The 25,438-nt window shown below is 52.3% G+C and overlaps 1 protein-coding gene across 1 annotated transcript in view; it reads right to left on the bottom strand.

Moving 5' to 3' along the window:
- Window positions 1-25,438, bottom strand: part of CUNH16orf59 (chromosome unknown C16orf59 homolog) — an 87,416-nt gene that overhangs the window by 61,319 nt on the left and 659 nt on the right. Inside the window, exon 2 of the mRNA XM_009278188.1 lies at window positions 24,976-25,022. Coding sequence (XP_009276463.1) covers window positions 24,976-25,022 — 47 coding nt within the window. The remainder of the gene's footprint in view (window positions 1-24,975; window positions 25,023-25,438) is intronic.

Here is a 25,438-nt window from a genome sequence, read left to right as displayed (position 1 = left end):
CCTTCTCTGGACATGCTCCAGCACCTCAACGTCCTTCTTGTAGTGAGGGGCCCAAAACTGAACACAGTATTCGAGGTGGCGGCCTCACCAGTGCCAAGAGTACAGGGGCACGATCCCTTCCCTGCTCCTGCTGGCCACACTATTTCTGATACAGGCCAGGATGCCCTTGGCCTTCTTGGCCGCCTGGGCACACTGCCGGCTCATGTTCAGCCGGCTGTCGACCAGCTCGCCCAGGTCCTTTTCTGCCAGGCAGCTTTCCAGCCACTCTTCCCCAAGCCTGTAGCGTTGCGTGGGGTTGTTGTGGCCGAAGTGCAGGACCCAGCATGTGGCTTGGTGAGAGCAGGTTTCCTGATTAGCAGGTGTGACTGAGGATGCGGTTCACATATTTCTTTTGCATCAGGGTCCAGTTCTAGTGAAGCAAAATAATGGTTTGGAAATAATGTTCTCTATTGTGTCCCGTCCCCCCCCCCCCCCCCCAACAAATTTGCCTTGAATGTAAATGCTGAAGCAGACAGCAGTTACACAGTGGAGACTGAATCCAGGCAGATATTTATGTGAATTTCAGTGATGCTGAAGACTGGCAGCCACCTTTTTCTGTCTGTCACAGGGTAAATCTGCAACAGGCAGCTTAGTGATATGCACATTAGGGTTTGGAGGCTAAAAGCAAAGGCACTCTGAGCTGAAACATGAAAATGGAGCAATGTTGTCATATGGCAGAAAAAGCACTGAGATGCCTCTTTTTAGTGGGGGAGTTTTTCCTCTATTATCCCTAATGAAGGAAGACTTTATGCTTAAAGCTTTCTCTCCTGATAGCTTTTGCACTTCCCTGTCCTCCCTGATTTTTGCTATCCATATGGCTGGGGGCAGCAGCCACAAGCATCCTCCCAGGCCTGGTGGGCACCAGGGTCGTAGCCTGCATTGTGCCACGAGAGGGGTTGAGGGCTGTGCTGTGGGAGGGGGTCATGGCTCCCCCGAGACTCGCGTGTGCTGTGGATCCTGGTGTGTTAGCTGTTCCCCTTGGATAGCAAAGGCTTCACCTAACAACAGTGTCTGCTGATGTTCTTACCCCGTTTATTCCTTTTCCTTCCCATTTCCACATTCTTCTCTGTAGTGGCAGGCTAGCCCAGAGCCAGGAGAGCCTGTATATGTGGTGGTGTGGGTTTTTTTTTTTCCCTCCTATAGGGTGACCGATCCACACCAGTTCCCCGCTGCTGGTGGAGGGTTTCTTTTTCCCCAGTAGTTCATACTTCTGCCTTGGCTTCTGAATGGGGCATCTCATCTCTCTTACTGTACCAGGTTGCAGGCTAATGAGAATACGTCCATGTAATAATAGATGAACGACAGCGTGGCAGCAAGTAAATGCATTGGGTGTTCTTGCCAAGCCATGCATATTTAGCGAGGTCAGTAGGAAGCACTAATATATTTTGGCTGCTAGTGTGGAATAGAGGGGAGGGAGGATATATGAAAGTAAAAGCCCATAGTTCTTGCTCACACATTTACTTTTTAGTGCCGAATAAGAAATTAATGTAATCCATTAGCTAATGTAATCCATTATCAATCCAGTGACTGATAATCACCTAGAAAGAGGACAGCACATCCCAGTTTAATGTCAGAGGTACCAAGCAAATGAAGGAAGGCTTGCATCCTCACAGAGAGTGTGTTCTTACAGCAGCATGCCCAGGCTCATGGCTGCTGAGATCCCTTAAACTGAGCTCATTGCTCAGGCCTGAGGGATAGGATGAGCCGAAGCCACAGGGTGGGACTGTGCTGGACCAGATCACTCGGTGGTTCTTGACCCCGTTTGGGTGGGAAGCGCGTCTTCTCTGGGTACGTGGTTGTCCTCCTCTGCAGGGCTCAGGGTGTCACTCACCTCTCGGTTACGTGCTGACAATGTGCTGGGCTCTGTCCGCCTCACTAACGGGCAGGGTCTCCATCTCTCTCTCCCTTCCAGCGGTGCGGGGTGGCTAGCGATGGTGGAGTGCGGAGGTCTGCATTGCGGCACATGATCTCTCGGCCGCCGGGAGCTTGGGAGGAGCTGCTGCGGACACTGAGGCGAGGGGCGGGATGGACCTTGTCAAAGGGTGAGTTGGGGCTGTGCCACGCTCCCTGTCTTTCACTCACTAATGGTTGTGTAGGGGAAGAGGTGTGCTGGTGTTTGGGGAAGCCGAGCCGATGCCTGGCCCTCCAATGTAAGCATTTGGCATGCATGATACCTTTGTTTCATTTTCATATTGCAAAGCAAGCCTCTGCCCGCAGGGAGAGGCTGTGTTTCACCACATGGATGAGCAGTAAACGCCACGACTGAGGGCTTGCAGCCTTTCCCCACCTTTCACCATTTCCATACAGCCTAACAAATACCTACCGGTACCATAGCCGGGTGCAGCACTTGCGTGTAGTGGTGGGAGCTGTGGGGAGTGCGGGGCAAGTGTTTTATTTTTTAATTGGAGTAATGCAATGTGAACTAGCTCTGACTAAGGAAAGTGTGAATGACAGGGTTTGTACCAGTAGTGAAAACCTGGTACATGCTGTCAAACTTGACAGTTTCACTGCAGCAATGGTTAAATGTGTATATTTAATCTCAGTCCATTATGTCAGCTTTCCAGAGTGAGTGCTGTGTAAAGAAGAAAATTCTTCCTGATTCCCTTTATATCTGGTCTTGTTTTTCCCATTAAGTTGTGGGGAGGATTTGCCTTTTCAGGGAGGTTCCCCTGGGAAGCGTGTCCTGGGCTCGGCTGTCCTGGCTGTGCAGAAGCCGTTAGTGGCCACGGTTAAATGCTTCCCACCTTTAAGATCTGTGCTGAGATCACCTGAGGGTGATCGCATGGCTGTGAGGTAAGCACAGCGCACGTGCTGGTCTGTGCTGCGGGCAAGAGCGAGGATAGGCGGCCTCTGGCTCGCTGCAGGCAGGAAGGCTGCACTCGTCCCAGAGCTGGGGAAGGGAGGAAATGGGAGAAAACCTGTTGTCCTTGGGGGTTTGTTTTTCTGCATATGGAAATCATTGCCGGCATGGACATGAAGTTCAAGTGCTGGGAAGGGACAGGATGGGCCAGGTCTGAGGGCAGAAGGGCAGACCCTGCTTGGCTTACCCCTGGGGAGGAATGCTTTTGAGCTCCCAGCTCTCTGCTGGGGGCAAAAGAAAAACACGGGTGATAAATGGATTTAAGCTGGGATGGGTCAAACCCCTCTTGGCTCAGTCTTCCTGTTGCTATGAGTGTGCATTTGTGGCCCGGTGCTGCATGCTGAAAGTCCCTGCACGAGGGAGCATCTGCAGTGGGACCCCCAGCTCGTCTTATGTGTGGGGCAGGCAAGAGAAAGGGAGTGTTGGAGACTTCTGCTGTCATCTGCATGTGGATTAGAAACTTCCAAGTGAAAAGCAGCCAAAGCACAGACTCCAGTAGTTGAGCTATCTAGTCTTTTCCCCAAAGCTAACTTTGCCTTTGCAGATACAAAGGCCGGTTTGTCTCCCCCGCCTTGGCAGGGCTTGCCATCAGCTAACGTTGTCTTTGTCTGCCACAGGCTCATGGAGCTGCAGATGGGCTGGGGCGAGCGGCCTCTCAATGCTGGGATTGTTTGTGGCCACCCCCACCTTGCTTGGGGGGACAGGCAGGGTGTGCTTGCCATGCTCCCCTGCTGCCTCGGGCTGCGCTGGGTCCCCAGCACCCCCATGAGCTAGGCAGCACCAGCGTGGCACAGAGCTGTTGTGTTGGTTCCAGTCCTGCTGCCTGTCTGTCTCCGATGGTCCCCTTGCTCCCACAGGGAGCTGTCTCCTGGGTGTCCACCTTGTTAGAGTGGGGAGGAGGACTCATCCAAAGGGCACATGGTCCTGGTCAGATGGAGATGAATTAACCTCAGCCTTTGCCATGTGCACTTCAGCCACGTGGGTGAGAGAAAGGGGTGCTGGATATCCCCACTCCAGCAAGGCTTTGGTGCTCTTGCCATGGGACAGAGGGATGGAGCTCTTCGAGGGGTGTGTAGCCCACCAGGTAGACGGACCAACCCTCTGCACTGCTGCTCCCTAACTCCCTGCCCTCCTCTGGGCTCTATTTGTCCATGTCTGTCTTAAAGTGCGGAAGAAGAAGTTGGAAAAAGCAACCTGTGAGTAGTGAAGGGACGAGCTGGAGGTGCCAGAGCTGGGACGGGAACTTGGTGGTGGATGTGGTAACTGCGTGCAGTCTGTTCTCCGAATGCAAGTATGGACTGCAGGGTGCCTAGCAGGTTAAACTGAAGGAAGAGATAAGGTGGTGTGATGTTAGGGAGAGCTTCTGAGCAGGCTGCCTGTGGAGGATGTGGTCTTTGTTACCGGTGCAAGAAGAGGTTGCACAAAGCAGTGGAGTAGGAGGTGGGTGCAGCACAGGCTTTCCCTGTTTCCTTTGCCTGGTTCCTGCCACCCTCCCTCTTTGGGTCTGCTGGTGAACACCTCGGGGCTGGACCTGTTGCCCAAAGGGTTGCAGTAATGGTGGTCGTGGTTGTTTTAATATGTGTGAGCAAAGGGAAGAACAAGTTTCTATGGGGTCCCTCTTGGCAGGAATCTGGTCCCTCTCTGTTTCTTTCCTGCACATCCTGGCTGCATGGGGACAGCCGGGGGGGGGGGTCCGGCAGCCGTCACTAGAGTCCTCTGCCCCCTTTTCCAAGCTCCCACACGGGAATTTCTGGCTGAATGCTTTCACCGAGAGGTGGGAAACTGCAAGCACTGACCCTGTCTCTGATCCCCCACGCAGCCCTCCTGCTTCCCAGATAGGGGTGGGAGGAGAGGAGGGCAGCACGGCAGGGAATAGTGGGAGCAGGAGACTGGGGCTGCTGCGGGATGTGTCCCTGCGGGACTGTGGGTAGGGTCCCCACAGTGTGTGGGGTAGGCGCCTGCTGGGGTGGGGGACACGAGAGGGCAGGGCGGCACCACTGCTCACCCGGCTCTGCACAGCTCCGGCACCCGCAGGAGCAGGGTGCGCCGCTGGTACCCCCTCACCTGCACTGCTTGTCCCTCCCACCCTGTCCTGAGCCCCGGTACCCTCCTTGCACCCTAGCTCTGTGTGCTCTTCCCACAGTTCCAAATCTTTTTGGGTGGCCAAATAGCTATATCTATCTCAGGGAAGATCCATCTTCTTAAATAATTACTATTCATTTTTACAAGGGTTGTCTCCCAGGGAGGACAGAACTAGTGCTTTTTGAGCATCAGATACAGCTTTTACCAAAGGGAGCATCTGTCACCCAGTGCCTGGCGGTAGCTGCTGCTGTCTCTCGGCAGGGCACTGCGGCTGGAAACTACCTTCCCCTTGCGCTGTCGGGCATGGTGATAGATGGTACCACATGAGTGGGCTGAGAGGGGCTTCATGGAGGGCTGGTCTTGCTTGCTGGTGCTGTGAAATGTGACGCTCCTGGGGCTTTTCCTGCATGCTTCATCCCTGGGTTACAGCTTTGGGCAGAGGGGAAAAAAACTCTCTGCAGAAGATGGCGGTTAAGACGTCAAAGGCATTGAAGCGGGAGGGACGGAACAAATATAATTGTCATAAGGTGCTTTCCTCTCTGCTTTGGAAAATGAACTGTGTGAGATGGAGAGAGAGGCTTTGCACAAAAATTTGCTTTTTGGTGATGTCAGAAGGCAGTTGTGGTGTCAGCCTTCGTCAGGATGACAAGGTGTGATTCTCATCCAAGCTCTTGCTTCAGAGGTGCTGGCCCTGGCTGGGCAAGGCAGAGCAGAGATTTCCAAGCTAATCCCTTGGAAATGAACAGGAGACAGAGCCCTAAGGCTCTTTTTTCTTTCCTCCCCCCACCGCTTCTTGTAGTTCTGACCTAGAAATTCCTCACTCCATTTGCTGAGCTGGCTTAGTTGAAGACTTGACTAATTTCTGGAGGATTAATTATTCAGTGAGTGTGGGGAGGGAGGGTAATGTCTGCTCCCAACTCTGCAGGCAAGCCAGGCGCCTGCTGGCCTGGGGTGCCCGGCTGGGGGATGGGTGCTGGCCATTCCCCAGGGATCCCCTGCCACAGTGCTCACCCTGGACTGGACACATCTGCTGCGCAGGTGCGTATCGGGGAGCACATCATGATGCATTTCTGTGTGTTGCTCTGGTCTTTGCTTGTTTTCACTCCGTTTAAGCAGGAAACCAAATTCTGGCCTCGTGGTCTTCAGTGACACGTTTTCAGCTTGTGCTGCTGATGTTCTTCCTCCCTGGAAGGCCCTGTGACTGATGTCCCCAAGGCCCCGCGTGAGCCACACCACTGCTCAGCCTCCCTGTTTGGGGTGGGCACCTCCGCCTTGGCCAGGGCTTGCACAGAGGGCCTTGGCCGCAGGGCTCTCTGGAGTCCCCCGGAGAAGGGCTGTCAGCAGTAGACACCACAGACATCTGGTGATAGTGCCAGGGCTTGGGGGATCCTTGGCCTCTGTCCCTGTGGGTGGGATGCTGCTGGCCCTCCCTGCAGCCGTGCATGCATCCCGCTTGCTAGCCTGTCTGGGGCCACTTTGGAGGCAGTGTGCAAGAAGCTGCGGTTTGGGTAGTACTTGTTCCTTTAAAGCCATGCTGTTGTGCTCAGGATAATTCCTCAGATGTGCAGTGACAGCAACTATTTTTCAGGTTGCAAATAGCTATGTGCCCTGGAGAGTGTATGAAGGAATATATTTCCTTGATCTCCACAGGCTGTTGATGTGCTGGTGAAAGCGGATTCCCTGTTTAACACCAAAGTAAGGGCAGGTTGGCAGTTTCTTTCCTTTACGTGCTCCTGTGCTTTCCCTATGGTGTTTTGGGAGGAAACACGGTTAAGGGGCTGTCAGCAGCAGCAGCAGCGCGGGTATGTCACACAGTGCAGTTGGTGCTTTTGGATGCAAGCTGCATCGCTGTGGGTTTACTTGGATGCTTGGCCCTTCGCTGCAGTTACGGGAAGGTGGGGGTGCAACTCAGCCTTGCTGGACTGGCTGCAGCTCTGCCATAAAGCGCCTTGAGTGAATGTGTGTTCCTTGGGAGAGTGCTTACGCAGAGTGATTTTGCTGCTGTATGTTCCTCTGTGTAAAGGGTTTGACAGGAGGCAGCGTTTGCCCTGGACACCTTTGTACTTGTGACAGGCACAGCTGTGCCAGGAGGAGCCTGGGCCACCAATGGGGTCCTGTAAACCGACTTTTTAGAAGGCAATACCTGAAACTTTTGTTTCCCTGACCTGTTGTGAACTGGCAGGTTTGCTGGTAGTGACCGTAATGCTTTTTGCCTGTGTTTTGGCAGAATCATTGCAATAAACAGTAAATTATTTCATTAATAACATGTAAATAGCTGCTCACCAGCTGAGCTGTGGGATCTGTCTGTGCACTCACTCCTAGACTGAAGGGAGCTGCCAAAAAGCACCAGTGTTCAAAGCTGACACGTTTAGCTAATAAATACCATGGGCAGAGCAGAAGCGTGCACCTGCTGGCGCTGGCTTGCCAGGCTGCAGTGACCCAGCTGCTGAAGCTCACCCCCAAAATCGGCTGTTTTCACAGGGCATGTGGGCAGAACGCTGTGTGGTGGGGCAGCCACTGTGGCTTTGGAGAGGGTGTTTGCTGGAACCACGGCTGGTGCTTGTAGCAGAAAAACACGGGAGCTACGGAGTGCTCTGCCCGCAGCAACCCCCTGTGAGATTTGCAGGTGCTGGGTGGGGAAACTAGGGGATGTTGTTAAGCAACTGCTGTCACCCTGCTCCCCAAAAGGTCCAGCTCAAGTGCAGTGCCATGCAGTCTGCCCGTGTCTCCTGCATGGACTGCAAGAGTTGGTGTTTCAAACCAAGTCATCTTCTCCGGTGGTCCACAGGCATCTCTGTTTTCCAACTTGTCCAACTTTTCTTGCCACTGGAGTTTGGAAATCTGTGGGCATCCTTGCTTTGATCAGAGGAACTATGAATTTTAGCTTTTATTTCCTTCTGTAATTCCACCCTCAGCTGAGTCCTGCAGGAGCTTCTATGCAAGCTCCTAAGCTGTGAGGGATTTAAAGGGGGCAGGGAAGGCTTGGGAGAGTATATGAGGGGCTCAGCTTCACCCTGCAATGGGAAGCAGGGCAGCGAGAGGGGAATGAGTGAAGAATGGCCCATGAAGCAGGGCCTGCTGGTGCAACACCTCTGTCATAGGTCAGCACACAGGACTGTCATGGAAACTTTTCTGATTTAGTGCACAATTGTGTGTAACTTATAATGCACATGCCAGGCTGCTGGGCTGTTTTTATGGAATTGAGCCCAGCCCTGTAGAAGACCATGGGGACTGACACCGCAGAGTAGCACTTGGCTGCATGGGATATTCCCAGAGCCAGGCTGAGACTGTTGAACAACCTTTCCAGGGAGCAAAGCACCACGGCAGTGAAGGTGTTGCAGGGGGAGTTGCTTCAAGCAGCTTTCTTCGAGGTGCATGCAGCATGTGGGAAGCAAACCCCACCAAAGGGGTTCACTGCAGCAGGGTGTTACCCCATGTGTGTCCATGCTTGCCTGGGGGAGGATGGGAGAGCTCTGCGGAGACGTGCTGGTTGTCTGCCCTGTGTGTTTGTGAAGGCGCCTGAATCTCTGTGGCGTGGAGCCTGGCACAGCATCCGAACCAATGGGTTCCCTCGGAAAGGAGTGGGAATTGGCAGCTGTGAGTCCAGAGAGCAGCACAGCAGTGCCAGGCGTGCAGGTGGCTGCCCTTTCGTGGCTAACGCCGCGGGTCACGCTCAGGACCTGAGAACTCCCTGTGCATCTGTGGTCCATGCTGAATGAGTTCAGGGGTCTCAGCTCAGATTCCCTGGGAATATTATCTCCAGGTGCATCTTGCTGCATGGATGGTTTTGCTATACAAAAGGACTCTGCAGATACTAATCCAAGCTCTGTTATGCGAGCTCTTTCTCTGCAGCTGTTTCCTTTGGTCAAGTCTGATGTTTTACTGACCAGGCTCCATTGTGGTGAAGCTGCTGAACGCTCTGAGGGGATGTTGGAGCTGAATTTAATGTAGCCAGTGCTGCTGTCTGCAGCACAACACTGCTGCTTAGAAAGAGGCACTTGCTATGCTCTGGATAACGCTGTATTAAACTGTGGTTATCCCCCAAAAGTAACAAGGTGCTTTAGCATATGGTGTTCCTGTTGCTGTGACAGTCTGCGCTCCTCCGGTCCTGTTGGCCCTGGGTGAGGGACCCAGGGTTAATTCCTGCTTGTGTATCAGGAGGAGCACTAGCTAATACTTTGAATTCAAAGTGCCAAAACGTGCTGCCACCTGGGGGGGGGGGCGCCACACGGATGGACGACCGGGCAGGCAGAGGTGGCAGGACAGATGACTGGCATGTGTGCCAACGTGCTGCCACCTGGGGGGGGGGGGCGCCACACGGATGGACGACCGGGCAGGCAGAGGTGGCAGGACAGATGACTGGCATGTCCCTCACTCTTTTCTGGAAAGCAAGACCCTGTGAGGTGTCAAAGGTGCCCTGCTGCTCCTGGCCCAGGGCTGTTTGCCCTGCTCCAGTGGCCTTGTGAGCCCCTGGATGCCAGCGAGAAACAGCGAGCAATTGCTGCCAAGTGTTGTTTTACTTCTTCCCTTGGAAGTAGGGACAGTCTCACTCTCCACAGGCATGGTACGGCTGTGTCTGCACATTTGCTTTACTGCTAATAGAGCTGCTGCTTTTCCCATTGGTTCTTCTATCCAGAACGGGCTCACGAGAGCAACTGCAGCTTTCCCTTTGCTCTACAGAGCCTATTTAGTTTGCACGTATTGCTGCAATGATTGCTGGATTTCATCAGATGATAGGCGCATCTTTCTTAATAGCCTGTGTAATTTCTTCCAGAGGGACACATTGCATTAAATCTTTAATCCAGCAAGCTGCTAAGGGAGCACACTCAGACTCCGTGTACTTGCTATTGATCTTTTACAGAACCCTAATGCTACCCCAGAGGCTTTACTCTTCAGAGTGGCTGGAGCTGGCACAGTCAGAGCCTTTGGAGGGGAGCTGGGGTGGTAAAGGGGCTACATTGCTCCTCTGCTTTCTCCCTGTCCTTTATTGTAATGCTGCATCCGTCGTGTGCCAGAGAAGGCAGGTTCCTCTCCGTGCTGTGTGTACTCGGGTCACATCAGCTGGGGTCTATGCAGTGTGAAATAAACTGCATAGGAATTGAAATGTGGTGTTGCAGGACTGCTACCAACAACCCTGTTCCAGCAGGTCACTTCTGCCTTTGATTTCTTTTCTTCCCATCCTCAAAACTCCCTGCTTGCCCCATTTTCTTAAGAGTTTCAGAGTTGCTGACTGTCACTTTGGATTGCTTTTTTTATAAAAGGCCTTTTGAAAATCAGCTGATGCGTTGCTGAGCCTGATGCTGCCTGCACTGCTCCCTGGGCAGAGCCCAGCTGCGCTGGGGCAGGGGAAGGAGAGGGCTGCGCTGGTCCAGCTCACACTGCCCCATCCTACTTTTGCTGAATTGACTTTTATGTTGCTTTCTGCTGAGTGCCCTTGCTTGTTCTGACCTTCCTTTCTCTCCCCTGCTTTCTGTCCTCACAGCCTTCTCTGCAAGGCAGGAGTAATTTGGGAGGAAAGCCTTGTTCATTTTTCATGCTCAACCACCAGTGCAGCTGTTGACTGTGCTGGTAATTGCCTTTGATATACATTTACAGAGACATTGACCTGTAAAAGAGTAAATCAAAGACTTGAATCTAGTGCCTGGGGTGTACCTTAATGTGGTATAATCTCCCCTCTGTTCCTCTGCAAATTATAGGCAGATAACAAAGACACATCTGCAAATCAGACAGAGTTCAGCCATGGGATGCAGCTTACCTGAGAAGAGGGGGTTGAGGGTGGCTGGGACATCTTCAGACTTGGGAGGCTGGAAGAAGGTATATTAAGCCTGGACTGGCAGAGCTTAGCTCCTGTAGCTGTAGTTCTGCATGAGGCCTGTCTGTTGATGAAGATGATGGTTTACATCTTTGGGTTTTTTTTTTTTAATTTTTTTATTTTCATGTTATCTACCTTTATTTGCATCTTGGTGCCTTGGTAAGGTCTTAGTTCTCAGCATCTCTGTGTGTTCGTGACTGGGCTCTTGGGATGCCAGGACCTAGCCTGGGGCCAGAAGAGCCCCATCCCTTATCCTGCTCCAGGGCTGAACTCACTGCCCACTTCTCGAGGTGATTCGGAGTACCACAAGCAGTGGTACCTGATGCAGTAGATCAGCCCCACCAGTGATGCTTGGTACAGACATTGACACTCCAGTCCTCTGGGCTGATGAACTGACTGTAACGTGAAAGCTGTTCAAATTGCCAGAGCTGCCCTATTATCGGTTAATCTTATTCCTGAGCCCTGTGGGGCTTCTTGTGCTGTTACAAGTGCATTCATCCATGAGGCTTTCACAGGTCTGGCTGCTCTGATCGCAGCTCATATCTCCGTGTATCTTGGCCAATATTGGCCTGCCAGCAGACGTGTGCAGTGAAAACGTGGCCTATTTGATGTCCTCTGTTACTTCGCACCTTCACTGCTTGTTTTAAGTTTTTCCTGCTCCATGCACTAGATGCAGCATGACTTTTAAAATGTGTTTTCCTGGAGGTGTGTAAGGACGTTACCTCATTTTTTAAAATTTTTTTTTTTCTTTCCAAAAGCATATGTGGAGTGCCTGCTCTGCATCCCTGGGGGTGGCAGGAGAGATCCCAAGCAGTTTGCAGCGCACTGGGGAGGACATGGGTTGCTCTGGGTCGGTGACTGTCCCTCTTGCAGGGCAAGAGGATCCTTCCCTGGTGCACCATTCCTGCTTTAACCTGCTGGTATGGGGACCAGGAGGATGGCCCTACTCAGCGGCATTCCTGCCTGGTCACCCTATGGGCTGTGTGCAGCATTGCCAAAACCTGCCCAGCCAGGCAGGGAGATCTTTCACAGCAGCAGCTTGTGGGACACTCTGCTGCAAGCACCAAGCAAAAAATCAACCCTTGACCTCTCCAGCCCCATCGCACTCTGTCTGTGGCCAAACCTCTTGGCGGAGCCAGCAAGGAGGCCCACGGCACGGCTCGCTGCGTACCACTGCGATGCCTGCTCCTGCCATGGCCCCTGTAGCAGAGGGGAGCACGTGTTTTACTGCAGATGGAGGAAAAACTTGGCTTTGTTTGGAAAATGAGTGGCTGGAAAGACACTTCCAGCTGAGCTGGAAACATCACCCAGCTTGGGCAGAGCCTGTGGGCATTAGAGTGAAGAAGTACCAGATTGTTTCTTGCAGCTTGAATGCTGCAGAGTAACAAGGGGTGGCCCGTGGGTGCTGGTTGCCCACGCTGCGTGGCCCTGCTCTGTCCATGCTCTGCAGCAGCTGATGCAAAGGTACCCCAGGGGTTTGCTGAGCATCCCAAAAATGCTGCGCTGGCAGCTGAGCTGGAAACATCACCCAGCTTGGGCAGAGCCTGTGGGCATTAGAGTGAACAGATTGCAGATTGTTTCTTGCAGCTTGAATGCTGCAGAGTAACAAGGGGTGGCCCGTGTGGGTGCTGGTTGCCCACGCTGCGTGGCCCTGCTCTGTCCATGCTCTGCAGCAGCTGATGCAAAGGTACCCCAGGGGTTTGCTGAGCATCCCAAAAATGCTGCGCTGGGTGTCCTGTGGGGATGCTGCCTGGACCCAAGCCGAGGGCAGAGCTGTCGTGGGACCAGTGGAGATGAGTCACGTGAGGCCACGCTGTGGTAGGGAAACCCATCAACTTTAGCTTTTAAACTGTGTCTACCCAGGTTCAGTTTTTGCTTTTTGTGTGTTGGCAAAGGGCTGCCGTGGTCAGACTCTAGGTGCTTTAGAAAGACTGAAGAGAATGATGAGGGCTCCTGGTTTTGGTGGAGTCGTGACTTCTTTTTCCAGAATTTCTTTTGGGGATTTTGGAAGTGAGGGGTTTTCCCTGCATGCCCCAGGCAGCAGCTGGCACATTTGTGGATAGCAGGTTGGGGGCTCAGAGGTGCTTGCTCCTTCCACTGGAAGTGGAGGCTGAGGTGGGTTTGAGGGTCTGACAGTGGATGTGACTATGATGTGGCAAAAGGATTGGTTCAGAGTGCAGAGAGCTGCTGCCAGCAAGCTGGGGACCAAAGCAGAGACATCCAGCACAGGGACAGCATGGAGTAAGATGCAATCTTCCTTTTTTCCTTCTTTTTCTTGTTTTCCCTCTTTTCCTGATGAGGTGTCACAGCTGGGGAAACCTCTCCTGTGCCCCCCAAACAGGGGCAGCCCGTCACAGAGATGGGGAGCAGCCCTTTGTGAGGGGAGCTGCTGGGGCCTGGGATAACCATGCAGCAAAGAAGTAGCCCAAGAGACCTTCCTGAGCCCCACCTGGGAGGGCAAGCAGCACTCTGAGTTTTGCCTCCAGGCCTGTGGGAGGAAGCATATCCCGATTTTAATCATTTGGGGATTGCACAGTGCTGAGCTGCACCACTGAGCTCTGCCTGCCTCTGGCAGCCCAGCGATGATGACGTCCGAGGCAATTCCCCAGGGCCCACGGCCAAAGGCACTGGTCTCTGCCCCAGTTAGTTCATCTGCGGTTCTGGAGGCCTGAGGTTGGGGGACTTGGACCTGAGAAGGAAGCAGGGAGCTCGGGTTTGCTGTTGTGCTGTCATGATGTTCCCTGTGACTCCCACCTATTGCTTTCACAAGCACCAGGCAATGAGAGATCCTGTGGTCCTGCCCAGGGTGAAAGAGACACATCGGTTGGGGCTCGTCAGTGTTTGGGAGGCTGTGATGCAGCTCACGGACCTGCCGGAGGTGCCAGCAGAGGCTTCCTGGCCACTGCCAGTTGCTGGATGGGAAGGTGAAGCTGCTCAACCCCACAGGTAACGTGCTGCTGTGTCCTGCCCCATGCACTGAGAAACGTGGCTGAGGTGTGACGGTGTTGGTGGTGTCTCTGCTTGTGTAGAGGTGCACATTGTGGCTGAGATAAGGTTCACAGAAATGTGATGAAATACACCATGGAGAGGTTTGTTCAAGCTTCTTTGCCCTCTTTTGGGTGTTAAGGGATGTGCTGCTTTGAGGGCTGCTTGGCGTTTTAGCTTAAAACAACCTGTGTGTGTATATGTTGATGTGCAGCAGTAGTACACATGCAGGAGATGTACTAGGTAGCCTGTTCTATTGGACACCCTTGTGATGCTGGTTTTTAGGTATTTGACACGAAGAACCGCTGACCTCAGTGCCTTGTGCCCCACCATCCCCTCTCCCACAGTGGCTGGTAACTGATGAAGAAGTTTCAATTTCCAAATTGCTTTATCTTTTAAGCGAAAGGTATGTTTCCCACCTGCTGGTTGTTTCCCAGCAGTGGCTGTGCAGAGCACTTGCTGTGAGTTACTTTTCTTACCATATTGGCATTGTGGGCTTGGAGGTTTGGGGGGCTTTGCTGCTGTGAAGTGTGGCTGCAGTGCTGGAGCTCCTTCCTCCACACTGCAGGCAATGTGCCTTGCTCACTGGCTTCCCCCTGTGCTACCCCTGTGTCGAAGCACAGCTTGACAGATCCCATTGGGGGTGTTCATAAAAGGTATTGCTTTACAGTCTCTTTGGGGGTGCGTGTTGAATTATGGTAGAAATCCAGTAGATCCTTGACCCTGACTGTTTGGCAGAAACACCCTTGGCTGAACCCTGTGGCCAATTAGGACTTAAATGTTTGGGGGTTTTAATGTGCTTCATTATCCAGCCATCCTGGATATACAGTAGTTATGCTGCCTTTCCTTGTGTGGTCCAGGCTCTGGAAGGATCCTAGGACGCTTTGCAAGGGCTGGCGTGGTGTCCCCCCACAGCTCTTCAGGGCACAGCTTCACATTGCGCATTGTCTGGTGGGTGCTGGGGAAAGGTTTGGACCCCCACGCCCCCAGACCGAGCCACCTCCCTCCGCTGCCCTCGGGTCAGGTCCAGTGGTTGCGTGGCCCCAGGATGAGTCAGCTCACGCCACTACTGAGTGCTGAGGGAGTGTGGGTGGACTGGGTTGTTGTTTGGTTCGTACCAGACCAGCTCAGCTGACTCATCCCAGGGCCGCATGGCACGTTTCTGCTGATGGTGTTTTGAGTTTTCTGTTCCAAAGGTTACAATTTCTGTTCCCAGGTGACTGCCCAGACACCTCCCCAGGGTTTCCTTTCCCTCTGCTAGTAGCATGGCAGCATCCATTGATGGCAGCAGCAGGAAGGTAAAGGTAGGAATAGGGCATCACCTGGGAAGAGCTGATGTGGGCAGAGCGTGCGGGATGCTGGCAGGGTCTCCCTCCCCCTTTTCCTCATTTTCTCCCCAAGAAAGTAGAGAGGTCCCTTGGTCACACCATACAAGGTTGCAGTGTTGGGCTTGGACCATGTGTTCACAGCATGAGCGTAACATAAGTGTGTGGAAGAGAGGTCTGCAAGCAGTGAGGTTCCTCAGAGCTTGTGCAGACTGACCTGCAGTGCAGCAGCTTGTGCTGGAAGATGGGGGACTTCCCGGGAGCCCGGTGTGCAGCTGCCCTGTGAGGCCACAGCTAATCCCACCAACTTCCCTGCTCTGCTGGGGACTGGGGGTATCACTGAGGTCCCAGGACCTGAAGAGCTGATGTCTGTCCCCTAAGCAGCCCATTGATTAGAGGTCTTTCATTACTAACTATATGGTGAGGATCTGAGCAGGGAAAGCAATTACTTGGAGGTTTATGGCAGTGGAGGTCATCTCAGGTGAGGAGTCTCAATATGCAACTTCTCATTTTGGTGGCGTTGGCCGTCTGTGTAATTGTCTTTGTTCTGTCTGATGGGGGCTTTAAATATTTTTGCTTATATTGTGGAGGATACGACGTGATCTGGTTTGTCAGTCTTTTTATTTCACTGAAATAAGTTGAAGTATTTGTTTTCCCTTGGGTGTTATTTGGGTTCTGTACTCTGTTTGGCAGTCCTAGAGGTTTTAATTTTACAACTAGCATTTTGGAAGTTTTAGAGGTTTGTTTTTACTTTTATTTAATTAAATTGCTATAACCTGGGGGGAATCTTTCGGCTTAATTTAAACGGAAAGCCTTATGCTGAGTAAATCTAACATCCCTGTCTATCTGATGGTTGTGCTGTTCAAAGTTTTGACATGAAAAGTTAAAATTTCACTCCAGGCTTGAAAGTTTGCAATCATTGACTGCAACAGGCATGGCCAGCTCTGTGTCGTAAGAGGATTATGTTAATCTATTGTTTGGGAAGGAAGCTGAGATTTTAATAGACTCTATCCCATTTCTGCATCAAAATAATTACTGTGTGAGAGGAGAGGAGAAAAACATTGGAAATAGAAATGCTCTTCCTTGGTGCATGTGGGTGTGTGTCATTGGACCCTTGGGCTGTGGCTGCTGAGAATGACTGTGCCCCTCCGGGACAAGTGCCTGGCTCCGGGTGGCCCCATGTTCCCCTGAGGGGTGCAGCTCTTATTTGGGGAGGACGCAAATTCCCATGGGATCTGAGCACTGTGTTCTCCTGGGCAGCACAGGTCCCGGGGCTGAGCAGCCTCCCCACTGTGCAGACCCCTGCGTGCTGGGCGGGTCTGCTGCTGGTTCGCAAAGGTCCGGGCCAGTTTGGGTCATGAAGCCCTGGGAAGGGGAGCTGCTCAGGACCGTGCTGCCGTGTCTCTAGGATCAGTGAAGGACTTCATACAAGTCGGAGGGAAGCTCGAGGTCATTGATGAGTAATTTCCCAGAGGGGTTGTTGCATTTATCCAGAATTCACTTCAAAGCAGGCCACAGAGAGTGCTTGAAGGGAGCAGGTCGGAGGCTCATCCTGCTTGTTCTGGTGCATTTGCATTGGTGACCTCCCTTGCCTGGCAGTTAATTGCATTTTCGTCAGCTCCCTCTCCAGCCCACGGCTGCTGAGTACTACCTCCTTGCCCTGATGAGCCCCTGGGAGGGGTCACCGTGCAGCCCGGCTTCGGCTCGGGCAGTATCCATCAGTCACAGACATTTTAGGAAGCTGCAAGCAAAGTGGCTGGGGTGAAGGAAGCAGCAGAGGCATGGTGAGCAGCCACCGTGGTGTATACAGGATCAGGAGGAGTGGGGAGAGTACAACACGAAGTGAAAACTGCGCAGCCGGGTCTTTGCACCACGGGTTGGCAGCTGGGCACAACCTTTCTATCCCTTTCCTGCCTCTTCTGGTCTCTCTCTTTCTCCGACCAGACTGCTGCGACTCCTGGTACCTTTTGGGAACGGGAAGGAGATGTCCATGGGCAGCCTGGGGTGTCTTAGGGGTTGTGTGCTGTTAAGGAAACCCTTGTAACAACACCCATAGGTTTGACAGCGGGGAGAGAGGCTGCTTGTGGGGAGCCGGGCGTAGGAGGGAGCTGCTCCTCATCAGAGATCCAGACAGGCACAAGTAGCTGTTTATGAATGCAAGCAGTCATATTGATTGTAGTCCTGTGACTCTCCCAGCCTGGAGACTGCTCGCTCCACATTGATTATTATTTTTTCTAAAGACTAACAAAGTTTGCTGGGCTGTAATTGCAAGAATTATTCTCCTTTCCATTTTCTGAAATTCTTGATCATGTTAATGAGTTTTCCAATTTTTGTTTAGAGTTTTGCCAGGGCTGGTTTTTAGGGGAAAAAGAACAACTGGTGAGTACTGAGCTGTGTCTGTTCCCAGGCTGGTTGAGGATGTGGGGATGGGGATGGCACATGCCCTATTTGCCCCACTTGGGCAGAATCTGGGGGTTTTGTGTGAAAGAATCAAGCGAGTTTTGGGTGGATCTCCAGCATTGGTGGGGGGCAGAGCCAAGGTGCCCACGTATGGGCACGATATGGCACAGGCAGCACCCCTCGCCCGTAAGATAGCCCTGCCAGCTCCAAACGTCCTCAAATTATTCTGCCTTTGCTTCTCCTTTCGCTGTGTTTCCTCCCATCACGTCTGTCGTGGTTTAACCTCAGTCGGTAACTGAGCACCACACAGCCGCTTGCTCACTCCCCCCCCTTCCCCCCCCCCCCCAGTGGGATGGGGGAGAGAATTGGAAGAGTAAAAGTGAGAAAACTCATGGGTTGAGATAAAAACAGTTTAATAATTGAAATAAAATAATGATAATAATAATAATAATGTAATAATTATAATAATATACAAGGCAAGTGATGCACAATGCAATTGCTCACCACCCACTGACCGATGCACAGCCAGTCCCCAAGCAGCGGCCCCCCCGGCCAGCTTTCCCCCGTTTATGTACTGAGCATGACGTCCCATGGTACGGAATGTCCCTTTGGCCAGTTTGGGGCAGCTCTCCCCCCCTGTGCCCCCTCCCGGCTCCTTGTGCACCTCCAGCCTGCTCAGTGGGTAGAGCATGGGAAGCTGAAAAGTCCTTGACTAGTGTAAGCACTGCTCAGCAGTGACTAAAACATCGGTGTGTTATCAACTTTGTTCTCATCCCAAATCCAAACCACGGCACTGTACCAGCTACTAGGAAGGAAATTAACTCTATCCCTGCTGAAACCAGAACAACGTCACTGTTGATGTTTTATACTTTCTTCAGTCCATTCGAACTCAACCAACTATTTTTTAGGAGGGACCAACCACTTCTTCTTTTTTTTTTTTTTTTTTTTAGCCAGTACATAAGAGCCCCTGTGACTCCTTCAGCTGGCTGTGCAGCTGGCTGTGCTGCTGTCTGCTTTTTCCTGCCCTTATCTTTCCCCTGCAAGCCTGAGCCAGGTTTTTGTGCCGCTGTCAAGGAGCGGGCACCAGGGATGTCCCTGCTTTGGGAGGTAATTGTCCCTGTGTGTACTGTGATTTAACTGCACAGTGTTGCATGCAGGGAGAACATTTTTAAGTGGGATGAAATAACTTGGCAATTCCCATCTATCTGGGGGATTAAAAAAGGAATTGAATTTCATGAGCATGCACATCCTATGCTGCTCTGAAAAGGGATAGATGCTGATGAGCTGCAGCAGGTGGGTGACCGGATCAGCACCAGCGTCTCTGTGGTGGGGACTGCAGCTACCTCTATGCTGCCGAACTGACTGGCTCTTGGTGGTGGTTACACCTCTGCTTCCCTGGCGCTTCTGTGTGAAGGCGAATCTTGAGCCAAACTCAAGTAAATACTCACTTGCACCAGAGTGCTTTGGCCCCCTGCGCTTCACTCTGCGGGGTGAGGAGTTGGGTGCTGACGTCCCTGCTTTTTCAGAGCGAAGGGAGGGATTTTGGCAGGCTGGAAGCAGGGTGCCACCAGCTAGGCTTCCAGCACCCAGGGCTGCGTTTAGGCGTCGAATGCTACAGTGCATCTTAACTCTTTACTGTGGCTAATGCCCGCCCTTCTCTCTGTTCGTGCACAGGAGAGTGGCCCAAATTACAAAAAGAATGTGTCTTTGAAGCATCTCCCTATGTAATTCAATGCTGTTGCCAAGAATGAGGATATTTTAACTGTAACTTGGGCAGCACATCTGGATTTGCTGCTGGAATTAGAGTAATTTGTGCTAAATGAGTTCTAATGCAGTGATGCACCAGGCAAATTACTAAATTGATGCAACTGGTTTATGCTAGGTATTAGCACTGAAATTTGTATGTAATGCAATATAACTGACAATTAAAGAAAGTGCCTAGTTAGACTGAAATTATAGAGCCTCTCATATATACTCTGCTTTTTATTACAGCTGTATTAAAATGTAGCACTTCCGTAGGGCTTCACAGCTCTGCCAGTAAGTGTGCAATAGTCCCAGGGCTGCACCGTCTTGAGGAGTTGGCCTCCAGAAGTCTCAGGCCATGTTTCTCCAGGGCTGTGGGCAACAGCAAGGACTTGCGGTTTGTTGTGCCACTGTGGGCTTGCGTTTGCACGTAGCACAGGTATATTCATTTGACTTATGCTTCAGGGATGGTGCAAAAGCGAAGAAGTCATATTTGCAACTATTAGTCTTCTTGGAAAGTTCTCTGACCCAAAACTGGTTTTAGCAGAGATGTGTGTTTGTGTCTCTTCTGTTTGATGCTCTTCTGTTCCCTCCTTTCCCCGAGGCTCGTTGGTCTTGCTGTGGGTGCACACCAAGATTGGCTGTGAGGATGCTCCAGGAGGCTGAGCTCAGGGGAAGCTGAGGAGGGACTCACAGCGTGCCCTGGCCGGGGTCCCTGAAGGCAGAGGAGGGGTGGGCTCGCCAGCTCTCCTGCGGGGAGGCAGACCCACAGCCTGTCCTGCTGCACCCCGTTATTTAGCTGTGGTAGGTTTGAGGCTTCACCAGCACCCAAGAAGCCAAGTGCAAGCGCTGTACAGCTGGCGTGCAGTGCAAGGAAGGGAGCACAGTGCCACACATCTGGGCACTGGCCACCTGAGCTGTCACAACGCGCTTTTGTCAAATGCTGCCAGTGCCCAGGGAGGGACTGTGGCACGTGGGTGCCTTGAGCGCTGCTGCAGCTGCTTCCAGGAGAAGGGGGGCTGTGCTCAGCACCACGCGGCTTCACCAAAATGCTTGTAGCGATGCTTGGCAAGCTTCCCGGGAGGTGACTCCAGGCTGAAGTTTGTTTTTCAGTAAGTATAGCAGCTCTGTTGCTGCATCTTTGAGTGTCCCCCTTGACCTGATGGCTGTAGGTGCGAGGTGCTCCGGCGGGGCTGGGAGCAGAGGAGGGGGGCTGAGTTGTGGGAGTGCCTCTGGAAGGGATGGAGGAAGCAGCTAGAGTGGGGTAAACGTCCTGCCTGTGGCCAGCCTGTACCTGGGTGCTACGGCGGCTGCTTTGGGCTGGATCTGAGGCAGTGGTGGCCTGACACCCCTCGTTCCTACTGCACGTTTCTTAAATGGAAGTTTTTGGGTAGGGAGTGCCTTGCACAACAGTGTGCTGATAGTGGTCTTAAGTGACTGTTTCTGTGCCTTTGTCCCTTGAAAAAGGGGTCACTGATTGACGGGGTTTTATATTCTCATTTTGCATGATCTCTGCATGATGCACCATATTGCACTGATACTGTCTTCTGGTCCAGCCATAAATAGGATGCTTACAGAATTATTTTAACCTCATAAAGACCTAAATGACTTGGGAACTTGGAGCTCTTGCATAACTTTGCAATGTAATGTTTTAATAGGGGTGTGTGTGTGCTTTTTTTGGCCTTTTGGGACATTTAAAAGTTGCTAATAGTCTCTTGTGCAACTATTTCTTAAATCAGTTCATATTTGCATTTAACATGTTTCTTTGTGTCCACATGGTCATAATTGGTTTTGTTCATCCTGTGAAATAATGTATTCCAATTTTATTTTTATAACTATCCTGCAACATTTGATAGCACTCTGGTACACTGGGTTAACTGGTTGTGAAAAATGGGGGTTCAGTCACTGTGGGTGTATTTAAAAACAGGGTGGAAGAATTTTATTTCCTAAACCCCAAGAGTTAGTGCTCAGAACTTACCTTGCCCTCCAAAAAAAATGGTGATTATCAAAATTCTTCATTATTGGCTTCATTCATTCATGTGAGGCTTGATAGGGAGCTGATGCCTGACCTCAGTGGCCAATTTTCAGCAGTTTGGAAAATTCCTGCCCAAAAAACCTTTGAAGTCCCATGGTGCTTTCAGCTGACTGCCAGGTAACTTGGAGAAGCTGGTTCCTCCCCAACTGGCACTAAAAGAAGGCTCATGAGAAATCCTCTCCAATCTGACCCGAGGGCACAGCTATTCCCTGGGGGATTAGGAAGCTTCCCCTCACTCAGTTTATGGGATCTCGGCAGATGTTTTTCCCTTTGGGGGAGATGAACTCTGACCACAACAGATGGGAACTGGAGTACCAGGACCCACACAGTCCTTTTTTTTTTCCCTGAGCAATGGCTCTGGGAAAGCTCACCCTTTGGCCATGGGACATCTCAGGATGAGCAGGCAGAAGTGCCTCCTGCTCCAGGCTCCGTCCCTGGTCAGCTGCTCAGGCTTTGGCTCCTCCTTTGGCCAGGCTCGCTGCTTTTCTAGACTGTTCTGCTATTGTCACTGCTTTAATTTCAAACCTGCTGTCTGGGACTCCACTTACGCATCCTGCTGGACTCCGTCCTCTGCGTTGCTGGAGGACCTCAAAAGAGCTAGCAGTTGCTGCTCTCCAGGTATCAGCCAGACTGGGAAAGGGCCACGTGGAAAGGGAGCCTTAAAACAGCCAAGGCTTTGCTTGTAGAAGGTGGCTATTCCCAGTATGGCTTAACTCCTTGTCTTACCTACTTCCCCCTAGACACTGGGACGCTGGGTACTTGTGAGCATCACCTATGCTGTCCTCAGGAGAGGGATGAGCTGCTAAAAGCAGTGGAGAAGGAGTAATGGGGTCTGCATCAGCTGTCGTCAAGCTGATGAGTGGCTTAGGGATGCAGCTCCCCAGAGGAGCCAGAGGAAGGGAGAGTGGGTGTTTGTAACTTGTGTCAAGTGGTCTGGTGTGGAGGAGTGAAAGCGAAGCCCTGGAGAAACAAGGCTGGAGTCCTCCGGTACTGTAAGGAGCGGACAAAGAAGCTGTCAGCTCTGTTTGAAGAACGCCCTTTTCCTTCTTCCCCGCTTCTGCCTAGCCACGCTTGGGAAGTGTAATGAGAATAAAAGCTGCCCGGGGAAGCCACAAAGATGCAACAAGATATTGTTTGCTCACCCAGGGTTCAGGAGTACAGTGACTGGGGGCTGTGAGGAGTCTCCTGGCAATGGTGCAAAGGCCGCCTTCCAGTGCTGTCCAGCTTGTCTCACCATGCTGGCTGGACAGGGGACCCAGCAGAGATACTTTCCAGTTCACTGCTCTTGGGCAGACCTAGGACTTGTGGTGTTTGAGGTTGCTGCGAAGTAGCTGTTATGACTTCTGCCTGAAAAAGTGTTGCGGTTGTTTGCAAGCTGGGACTGGTGCCGGTTCCCATGTCTGTGATGGCTTTGCTGTGTTTGGAGAGTTTTGAAATGGGAAATGCTGGTCTCTGTGGCCCGAAAAAGCATATGTACAGGAATGTGTGAGATGGACCCAGACAACCACACGGTTGTGTTTATGGCTTGGGTTTTTTTTTTTCCCTCCAAAATGTCTGCAGACAAAGGTGTGAGATGCTTGTACAAATGTCTTGGTGATGGTTGCACAGGGGTGGCGATGCGTATGGCAGTGCTCTGCATTACCCCAACACAGAAAGTCCCAGCACTGTATAGATTTCAATTTTTGCTTTAACAGTCTCCTCCACAGCTCCTCTTAAAAAAAATCAGTTTGTCTCCTGCCTTCTACTCTTGTGTTTCATTCTACTATTAAGTGAAAGTGGGAAGCTGACTTTCGCATCACTGAGTACATGGCTGCAAACCCCAGCACAGCAGACTGTTAATGTGAAATTAGAGATATTTCAGCAGTATCTCAGCAGATTGCCTCTGCTGCTTAATAAAAGGCGCGGAGCTCTTCTGGGAGACAGACTTGTGTGACAGCCCTATCTTGAAGGGCTGACCACATTCCTTGAGCAGGGAAGGGCCTGAGGGCTGTTCCTTTGCCTTGGAGGAAAGGAGGCAGCCTTTCCCTTGCCCCAAGTCACCAAAGGAAAACCAGAGACTAAAATGCAGAGGAAGAGACATGGGAGCTTGTGCTGCTTCTGCCCCGGTGCAGGTTGTGCTTCCAGCTGAATGGGTCCCCGGTGAGCCTGGTCCAGGGGACTGTGATGCAGTGGGGGGGCTGTGGCACAGCAATCCCCTCTGGAGTATCACTTTTTGATCACAGATGGAGGTGTCCATGGAGTTGCCTGAGCTTTCAGGCATTGGTACCTTGAATCCCACCACCCCCAGCTACCCAGACATGGGGTTTCATGAAGGCAGAGGTTCCTCCTGCTTGTTTTCCAAATGCCAACGCTGTTGGGCTCACAAAGTAAGCTTCGCAGCCTTGCAGGAGGCCTGATTCTTCTGCAGAGAGCTGTGGCTTCTACCTACCTGCCCAGGATGGGATTGCAGAAATGTGGGATGTTCCTGGCTGTAGGGGTGTCCCCCCATGCAGCCGGGGTGCTGGGGAAGACTGGCTTGCTCCTTGGAGTGTGTCCATTGGTCAGTCTGTCTAATCCTGCTGCTTTTTCTACAGTCTTCCAAATTGCCCTTTTGTCCCCAAACAATACTGCTTTGCAAATGCCAAAGGAGGATCCCTGGGGCAGCATTGCTGCTCCTCTGCCCTCTCATCAGGTGGTGCGGAGGAAGAAGAGAAGAGAGGGATTCAAATTAACCTCACTCATCCTCTCCACTCCTGCTGTGCCCAGCCCAGCCCAGCCCCTCTCCTGTTGCCTTTGCATAGCTCAGGAACAGATAACATCACCTCTGCCAGGTAACTGCTGCTATCCTCCTCCAAAGGCATGTGTGTGCCTTAACCCAGCTGCCTCTGAAAGAGCCGGCGTTATGCCTTTCCTCTATAGCAGGGAAACAAGAGTTGTCCCCTTCTGTCTCCCGCTTGTCTGGTCTCCCCCTCGGCTGCTTTTCTGCTGCCTCCTGACAGCCCCCTCCGCTCTCCTCCAGCTCCTCTGACCTCCTTTGACGTGTTGCATTTCACTGCAACTGGTAACTGGGAGCCGATGAGAGATAAGAGGGGTGACAGTGTTACCGGCTCATGCTGCGCCTGAAAGAGCCAGCAAGCGGATGCTCTGCCTGTCATCTCTCCGCAAACAAATCGATTTTTAGGAAGCGCCGTGGACCTCTCCCTGGCAGCGGTGGAGCCCATCGGAGGGAGAAGGTGGGAGACGAAGGGGGGGCGGCTGTGCGGAGCAGCGGGTAGACAGCCTTATTTTCCCTGGCTGTAAGAGGGAAGCAAGCCCGAGTTCTCCCCTCCCGATGTGTGAACTGGAGGGAGAAGGTGCTGGGGGACTGTGTACCTGCCCGGCGGAGGGGTTGGCAGGGTCCCCCACAGCCACGGGGGCCCCCCCGGTGCATTGCCAGCCCACCGCTTTGTGCGCAGGTTTGCACCAGTTAGCTCTGTTTTGCTGGGATGAATGTCAGTGCGGCGGGGCGGCAGGGAGTGGAGACGGTTCACACAAAATAAAAGCCACCCCCCCCCCCCCCCGACCCGTGGGCAGGGATGGTGATGGTCTTTTTAACAGCGCGTCGCACCGTGGGCAGGGATGGTGATGGTCGCTCTGAGAGTCACAAGCAGCTGGCGAGGGCGGGAGGCTGCCTGGGTGACCGTGGGCTGTGGGGCTCGTGCTCCGCGGGGCGTACCCAGCTGCTTCAGGCTTTTAATTCGGAGCGGGAAGCTGAACCAGAGCCTAGAGGAAAAGGAAGAAAATAAGGGAGGAGGGAAGTGGGGCTCGGCAAGGCACACAGCAGGTTTTCGGCAGCAGGTGGTCATCCCTCGTTGTGAGCAGGCTGCTTGCAGTGGATGGCTCAAAGCAAGGAAATAGCAATGAATGGGTTTTTGTTTATTTTTTAACATGGCATCCACAACAGCGGTATCAAGAGGATGTGAAGGTAGCTTGCTGGTCTGCCAGTTGAGTTAACGCTGGTTTTCTTTTGCTGTTTCCTCGTTTTGCTGTTTCCTCGAGGGCCTCTTGGCATGGCTGTGAGTTGCCATCAGACATCCCTTCCCCTGGACGCACTTCACTGACTTAATCTGGCTTTGCTCTGTGGGGCTGTAGTGAGATTTTTTTTTTTTTTTTTTTTGAAGTCCTTGTTTTTCCTCCGC

This window comes from Aptenodytes forsteri, unplaced genomic scaffold (genome assembly GCF_000699145.1).
Source record: "Aptenodytes forsteri isolate BGI_AS27 unplaced genomic scaffold, ASM69914v1 Scaffold26, whole genome shotgun sequence".
In the NCBI taxonomy this organism is placed as follows: Eukaryota; Metazoa; Chordata; class Aves; order Sphenisciformes; family Spheniscidae; genus Aptenodytes; species Aptenodytes forsteri.
This window is presented reverse-complemented; position numbering and strand designations above follow the sequence as displayed.